This window comes from Lathamus discolor, chromosome 21 (assembly GCF_037157495.1).
Source record: "Lathamus discolor isolate bLatDis1 chromosome 21, bLatDis1.hap1, whole genome shotgun sequence".
NCBI lineage: Eukaryota > Metazoa > Chordata > Aves > Psittaciformes > Psittacidae > Lathamus > Lathamus discolor.
In genome coordinates, this window is record NC_088904.1 from 3,463,424 (window position 1) to 3,471,488 (window position 8,065).

General features: G+C 48.1%; 1 protein-coding gene across 2 annotated transcripts; it reads right to left on the bottom strand.

The window, feature by feature from the left end:
* Nucleotides 1-46: 46 nt before the first annotated feature.
* On the bottom strand, nt 47-3,619 carry LOC136024505 (uncharacterized protein KIAA1958 homolog). 2 transcript variants are annotated; one of them, XM_065699902.1, is made up of 3 exons: nt 3,542-3,619; nt 1,960-3,154; nt 47-1,615 (listed from the first exon to the last, which is right to left on the bottom strand). In XM_065699902.1, exons 1-3 carry the CDS (start codon nt 3,542-3,544, stop codon nt 771-773), a joined length of 2,043 nt encoding a protein of 680 aa, XP_065555974.1. In that variant the 5' UTR covers nt 3,545-3,619; the 3' UTR covers nt 47-770. The 2 variants fall into 2 exon arrangements, with proteins under 2 accessions (XP_065555974.1, XP_065555973.1); XM_065699901.1 differs by lacking the exon at nt 3,542-3,619 and having other exon boundaries at nt 1,960-3,166.
* Between the last annotated feature and the right edge of the window lie 4,446 nt (nt 3,620-8,065).

An 8,065-nucleotide genomic window follows, 5' to 3' on the forward strand; every position in this document is an offset into this window, starting at 1 on the left:
AAATGTTCTTTTATTAAGCTATGTCAACCAACAACTGACTGGGCTGTAGCACAACATCCACTGAACAGTGCTTGAACAGATGAAAGAAGCTGACTGCCTCCACCAGAGTGAATTTGTGTGGCTGTATTTAGCGTTCTGGGGAAAGCACTGACCATAAAACCTCTTAATGCTGTCAGCTGCTTCACACAGCTCTTTAAAACACAGTCACAGCTTCTTAAATCTACTGATCTTTTCTAAGAAAAAGGACACTAACCTTGTTGAAAGCATTCCCACAGGATATGGATGAGCACCTGGCACTCACTGGTCCCCCCACCCCAGAACTAACTCCTGTTTCTCACACAGGCTTATGCTCTAGAATAAATGCCGTGTCCAGGCGTCAGCTCCCCAGAGGGCAGCTTAAACTCAAGCTTAGAAGCTCCAGCTTGAAGCCAAGCCTCTAGCTGCTGAGCCCTCTCCATGGGAACATCAGCTGGTTTATGTTGTTAATAATACAGTAGAAAATGAACTTGTTTGGCAAATGTGAAACCAAAGAGTCTTGGATTTACTGAACTTCCTGAATTATCAACCCCACTAACAGAACAACAGTAGAAGTTTTTCACTGAACCTGAGAGGAAAGGTGATGCAAACTTGCAGGTGAATTCTGCTCTAAGGTGAGACTGAGAGGAAGGTTTTTCTCCCCTGCCTACACTATTGATACCTGAACCTCTCAAAGACTGCTCTGAAACACACTCCTAGTAACAAGAGGTGCAGCAGAACCTCCGTGGATACCTTTACTTCCTGGACTTCACGGGTCTTTTGACTTGCTGGATGATAATTTTCAGCATCTTTTCCATCTTGGCTTTTGTCAGTGGCTTCCTACAGTACCACACCTGGTCCCAGATGGAGCACAGCGGCTTGGGAGCCAGGTAAAGCGGATCGTGGTCGTGGAGCATATCCAGTGGCCTCCTCTTGGTGTACTCCTTGTAATTTTTCACTGGACAGTTATCTGGATCATCAGGCTTGGCAAAGAGATGTGGACCCGAGCCCCCTGTGCTCAGCTCCGTGTTCAGAGTGTCCTTCCACTCCAAGTACTCTGGCTCTCCTTCGTTTCTTTTCAGCACGAGCTGGCCCCAGTACAGGCTGTGGCTCTGAGTGTGTGTGTGTGCCCCAAACCCCCTGATGATGTTTGTGAACATGAGGTGCAAAAAGGCCTGAGGGTGATTCTTACCTAAAAGTCCCTTCTTCCAAAGACTTTCCACATCCTCATCTGTCAGGTTCTCCAGAATGCTCCACGCTCCCTCCCTCACTTTCTGAGACAGATGCTGGTGTTTCAGCTTCAAGGCTTCCTGAGATGCTCGGAATTCCGGCCCTCTCACCACGCTGTACTTGTAGCTGTGATCCTTGAGGTATCTCTCTATGCTGCTCTGAAAGAAGTGCAGGGAACAGGGGGAGAAGTCTGTGCCATTCTGTCTCTTTGCAGAGCTGTAGAACAAGGCCAGGTAATTATCAAGGTCTTGGGGTGGCAGCTCATAGGCCTCCCGTGTTTCTAACGGGCAATGGAGAGCCAGCCAGTCCTTGAACACTTTTATATCACCAGAGTTACGGTTTTTCTTCTTCTCAGTCTTCTTTAACACACCTGAAAGAGAAGACACAGCTTTGTGGACAACAAGAACTTACAAGGAGATCAGTGAAGTACAGGGAGATGCAGATTAATGTTTATCTCAAAGGAATTCAGATTTCCCCCCCCATTCTCATGAGACTGCCATCCTTGCAGTCCTGCATCCAGCTCCGGGGCAGGTCCATGGCCAAGTGCATCTGGTACCTGAAATGCACATTGTGGAACCTTTATAGCCCCATTTAGCAGGAACAAGAGTGTTGCAATACAGGTTTTGGCAGCTGTATGAACTTGCCCTCCTTCAGGATTTTGGAAAACAATACACACACACACACAAAATCCTCCAGGAATAAACCTCCTCTCACCTCTAGCTGCGGGTGGATGCTCTGTATTACTGCTCTCTGGATTCAGTGAGCCTGAAGGATGAGGGGCCTGCCCAGATCCCAAAGTTTCACTCTCCTCAGCGGCATTGTCAGGAACATTCTCTCTGAAGTCAACTCCTGTCATGCTGGGCTCCAGAGAGCTCAGCTGGAGTTCCTGCTGGATGTCTACACTGGCTTCAAACTCAAAGAACGCCACAGAGGCTGGGGACTCAACCTGAGCCTCTGCATCAGTGCTGGAGGCAGGAACAGATATGACGTGTTCTTTCAGCATTGCTGATCCAGAGGGATTTCTTGCTCTAGAAGCTTCCATTACTGACTCTGCAGGATGAAGAGGAGGACCCAGCCTCAGGAAGCTGCTGTCCAGGCTCTCTTGGTCACTGAAAGGGGATTTCAGAATGCACACAAGAGTTGGGGACAGCTTTCCTGTGGAGGTAAAGCCAGGTTTTTGGGTAGCTGTTGGCTTGTTAAATGCTGCATTTTGACTGTGATGCATTTGTGAATCTACCTCAGCAGTTCCACCCGTCACTGGTGATTCTGACAGAACATTCTGGTTGATTCCATCTTCTTGGTCATCTGCATCTGACATACACTGATCTTCATCAGAGATGATTTGTAGATCTTTGCTGCCTTCTTGCTTCACCTTAGGTCTGTTGGTTTGGGCTTCCCCAGCAGATACTGAGAACTGGTGCTCTTCTGCAAAGCCTGATTTCATGGATTTGCCAGCCTTCAAATTCTCACTGGGTGATGGCTCATTATGTGTTACGTAGACTGCATTGTCCTTCTGCTGAGTGCCCCTTGGAGATCTGCTATGTGACACTGTGCTAACAGCATCTTTGCCCCACTCAAAAGATGGGGTCACCGGAAACCTCTTTTCATACAGGTTAGCTTCCCATGCTGAAGCCTCACAGGACACTGACCTCTTCCTCTTCTCTGCAGCTTCATTCCCCTCTCTGCTGCTGATGCAGAGTTTTTCACACTTCCAGTGATACGCATGTCCAGCTCCACAGATCCACAGCACACAGTTGTCCTTGCTTGCATGACCCACATTCTTCACAATTTCCAAGGCTGGGATCTGCTTGCATATGGTGCCATGAGTGTGCGCCCAGGTCACAAGGTTGGTGAGATCCATGCAAAGTGAGCTGGCATCGCTGCACTTCTCATCACCGGTGCTCTCATTCTGCAGAAACATGTTGGAGAGATTTTTGTGGAAGAGGATCTCCATAAAGTAGCAGTCCCAGAAACTGCTTCTAGCCCTGTTCAATAGGGTAATAATTCTAGATCAGTGATCCCTGACAATTCTGTACTTTCTCAGGGGAAAGAACAAGGGGAAGTGTCTGGAATCAGCTCCACATCCTCCCCATGGCCCCCAGGGCTCGTACCTCTGGCACCACCACATGCATGCAGGGGGCAACGGGATATGTGAAGAGGTGGTTTGGGAGCTGCTTTTCAGTGACTAAACCCCAGACCTTGCATCCCCATGGCTAAAACTTGGTTTTAACAAAGAACTGATTGTGTTAGAAACAACTGTCTAAGGTTATCTTTTATGCTATGGAAGAATACTCACCATGCTGCTGTTGTCTACCTCTCAGAGCCTTCTTTCAGGTGGAGATCAGTACATGACTGCTTGAGTATTCTTTCTTTTATTCTCAGAGCCTAAAGTAATAATACATGTCTACATATGTGTGTGTGCATATATATACATAAAATCCGACCAGCAAATGCAACTAAACTTTTCAGTTCAAAAGCTACTGCAGAACACATGTCCTCATTCAGGTGAGTCCCCCTTGAGCTCCAATGAGCTGTACATAAAAGCTGAGCTTGTGTCAATATTTGCAGGACCAGCCTCTATAGAGACATGAAACACAAACACTGCAAAGAGCATTGTAAGAACCAGGCTCTGGGAGATGTTCCTTTCAGCCCTCTGTGGTTGGCAATCTTTGCTTCCCCAAATGGAGGGAACTGCACAACCAGAAGTCCCAGAAATAGTGAAGCTGGCTCGGATTCAGCCATTATCTGACTTTCAAACAGAAAAAAGAAGAGGAAGAAGCACCAGTATCAATCCATGTGTTCCCCCATACAGCTTTTAAGTAATAGGATGGGTAATTTTAGCCTCAGTGCTGTGCTGTTTGTTGCTAGCTTGTGAAACGTGCAAGTATTTAACTAAAATCCACAGCTTGCTTTAAACACCAATCAGTCCAAAATCCCTATTTTTAAAGCAGCAAACACATTTTGAGCTTTTGGCATGGGATGGGATCTGCTGCCACTCTGATCTCCTCCTGAAGCACAGAAAAGGGGGTTGGAAGTCACCTCAAATGGCCACGTCTACTGTCCCCGGTTGAGCTCTGCCCAAGCTTCTCCTGAGAGGTGTCTGTCAACCTGATGTCAGACAGACCCAGGGAACACACAACCTGCTCCTGGGCAGCCCAACATCAACTTGTGGGAATCCACTTCTCCCTTCTGAAGTCAAGCAGTGTTTTATCTTCATGTCTGACCCGTGTAATTCCTCCCAAAGGCCTGAGCTGCTTGGACAAGCTAAAAGGAATTTTCATGCCAATAATTTGGTGCTTCCAGTCTGTGTGGGAAAACGCAACAGAAACGGAAGCCCTGCACGGTCAGAAGGCCCTGAAATGCCTGACTTGGCAGATGAACATCGCGATTTCTATCACAGGGAATGCTTTTATCCTTCCTTATCTTCAAGCACATGTCTTCCTTTTCCTGAGCTCCTTGAAAAAGCCTTTTTTCTCTGGATATCTAGCTCCCAGTAAGGGCTCTGGTAACCAACCAGGACCCCCCTTCAGCCCACCCCTGCTCTGGTATTCACCTCCAAAGGAACTAAGCAGCATGAGCCTGAACTTTACTGTCCCAGCTGAGTGGGGGGGAAATGAAATCTGTATTTCCCCATGAAGAAGAACAGATACTTCTCCCCTCTTCAATTAATGATAATCCAATGTGATCGTTGCCTGCTGCATAAAATCCCAGGATCCCTGTGGATGAGGAGGGTCTGGCCTTGGGGGTTTGTTTGGAAACCTTCTGTCTGGTTTGGTATCTGCACGGCTGGGACTGATGCAGCGGTTTCATTCTCCTTCCAGGAGAGGCTCCCATCTGATAACAGCACCGTGTGTGCAGGACCCACACCTCTGTGCAGCAAAACAGGACATTCCAAAGCTGTATGGTAAACGTTTGCTTTTCATTTTGCTTTAACCTATTGGGAATTTAGTGCACTAAAGAACCTGTAGTTTGGTGAATTCATGCTCACTTGAGGGGAAAGAAGTTTTGCTGTTTAAATCTACCAGATGCTGCTTTCTCCCATGCCTGGTATACACAGAAGCATTGGAGGTGGCAGCACTGTGTATGCTTATTTTACTGCTGTCATCAAGAGAAAGGTGGCAAGGAATTTCCAAGAGGCCTCCAGTATTGCAGGGGAGCTCTTAAAACTCCAAGCTGACTAAAAGCATTGAAACACGTATTCTGGTTTAAGACTTCCCCATGCGTAGTCTGAGCCCCTGAGGGGAAAACCCAAACCCAGCACTTCGTGCTCTACAGTCAAACACAGGAACCCAGAACAGCCACCTCTGTTCCTCTCCGTTTCAGTGGGCTCTGTGCAGCGTTAGGGTGTGCTGAAGGTTCGCTGAAATCCTCTGCCACACACACACAGGCTTCAAGCAGGGAACCTAAATAAAGAACCTAATTGTATAGGCACTGAAAGCCCTTTAACCACATTGTTCCTGTTCCTCCACCCTGTAATAGTCCTGGCTGCGTTTCTCTTCAGTCTTGTAAGGTCCATTTCACAGATGAGAAACCTGAGGCACGCACAAAGCAAGTAAATACGAGAGCTTTGGCTTTTCAGCTCCAGATAAGACAGTGCAGGAAACTGAAACAATCCTGGTAGGAAAACAACAGGATACAGAACAGCAGTTCTTCAACTTGACTCCCGCCCCCTTCCCCCAGCAGGGATTGTGTGTTTGAGAAACACTTGCTGGAGGTGGAGGGCCAGGGGAAGGGTGGAAAATGCACATCTAGGAGGGGGTGTAAGGCCAGAGAGCTGCCAGGACGGGCAGAGGACACTGAGGGGATGCGGTGGGGAGGGATGGAGCTGCAGTTAAACACATCTGGTTGCAAGCCGGGAGTCAAGAGCGGAGCAGAAGTAGCTCATGGCTGCCAAAACCCATCGAGCTTGTCCCAGCACTTCTTAGCAAGGGCCTTTGGGGTGGATTAATCATTTCCCAGCACATCGTTTTTCCTGTTCTCTGCAATGTTTGTTCCTCTCCTCCCCCTCCCCCTGTACAAGAGCCTTCTCAGCACCTCTTCAGCTCTTTTCCTGCCTCACCACGTCCGTCCTTCCAGAACTACCTCCTGCCCTCCCTGCAGAAACACAATCCCAAGCAGCATTCTGTGCTTGCTGCAGGGCGGCATTCCTCCATGTTGAGAGATGCTCCCGGAACATGATATCCCGTGGATGTGAGGGCGGGCAGGGTCTGCTGTTAAACATTACCCTACAGCTCCACATTCCTGAGACAAGAGAGGTTTTGTTCAAAGAATCAGACCCAACTTTTTGCATGGGGCCCAGTTATCTCTCCCCTTGAGGGGCTGCGTTACAGAGCTGCTGTCCTTGGAACTGTGAGCTCTGCATCAAGCTGTCTTTAACAGAGCTACTAAAAGCCACAGCCAGCTGGCACAGGGTTGCTTGGGCCAGCAACCAGTAACCAACCACTAAAACCAGCTCTGGTAATGGGCAAACTTAATTTATACCCATGAATAGGACCTAAAGTGGGAAAGCTGAAATTAGTGAAGGGCAGCAAATGGAATGAGCTTGTTCCTGACAGTGTTAGTTACCCTGATAACACTGATAACAAACTGTGAGTGCCACCAGCGGAGAGCAGGACACTGTCTTCTGTAACAATTCTATACAGGCTGCTTTACTCTTCCCAGGATTTTTGGTTTCCAGTCCTGAGGATGAGCTTATGGTGGTATCACAGAACTGACTGTGGGAATGTGCTTGGTTCCCTAGCAGCCTTTTGTGTTAAAATGATCTTCTTTCACTTAATTAGTGGAAGGAGATGTCTTTTGGCATGAAGGCACTTGCAGGAGTGTTTGCTGCTCTTTTAATTGCTTCTCTCCCTCTTTGTGGTATTTCTCCTAAAGCACAAGCTCTGCCACTCGCGGGATAACATCATCATCTCCTGCTATAAAACTGCTTTGAATCCGGACGGTTTCGCGCAGTCTGATCGCCACAGGCTCCCAAGGGAGACAGGAATGATGTAAAACCTGGAGCCTTTTGTTTCTTTGTCCGCAGACCTGGCCCCGGGGGCCGCCAGCAGCCACTCGGTCCCCGGCAGAGGGTGCTCGGCAGCCGGCCACTCGCCCTTCCCTGAGGGCTCACATCGAAGCCCGGCCCCGGCTCCGTGCTGAATAAACACAACTATTAATGCAGGGGTCAAGGTCCTCTTATATTTATAGCTCAGGTGAAGGCACCATCCCAATGCACTTCCTTATTCCTGCCAAAGAACCTTTGCACTTGGAGCTCCAGAGAAAGAAACCAGCAAAAATGTAGTGCAAAGCTCTCGGTGGAGATTTCCTGAGCTCTCAGCATGGGAAATGTGCTATCTTACCCCTAAAAGCACAGCCTGCAAATGCTGACTGATAACGTTGCCCTGGCCAAGGACAGGAGCTTCTCCCTTCCCAGCCCACGGCGCAGGGTGAGGGTGTTGATTTGGCTCCAGATCTTCCCATTTTTGTCCCAGCAAGGGCATTTTCTTGTATCAACCAGCAAAACCCAACATCCTGTTTGGGAGTTTGTTGAGGGGAAGTTGCAAATCTTACTTGTTTAATTTAATCGTCCAAGTGGTTATTGCAGTTTTGTATCTTTCTGAGCAGCCTATGAAAGTTTAACTAAAATCATCATGTGGCACAAGTCATTTTCTCCTACCGTTTGCTAAACTAAACTAACCTAACCAATGCTAACAACTATGAGCTAAACTGAACACATCATGCAAAGCCTCAGCCCCAGAACAGTGAGCTGGATCCAAGCATCCATTCCTCTTTCTTTGATCAGAGGCAAACCTCTCTTTCCTGTTGTTCTGCATCCCGC

What these genes read in the sequence shown, in the direction of transcription:
- LOC136024505 (XM_065699901.1), bottom strand. Translation starts at nt 3,166, where the DNA reads ATGTTTCTGCAGAATGAGAGCACCGGTGATGAGAAGTGCAGCGATGCC. An exon ending in GCATCCACCCGCAGCTAGAG is followed by an intron (nt 1,616 to 1,959) that starts GTGAGAGGAGGT and finishes CTTCTCTTTCAG; the next exon opens with GTGTGTTAAAGAAGACTGAG.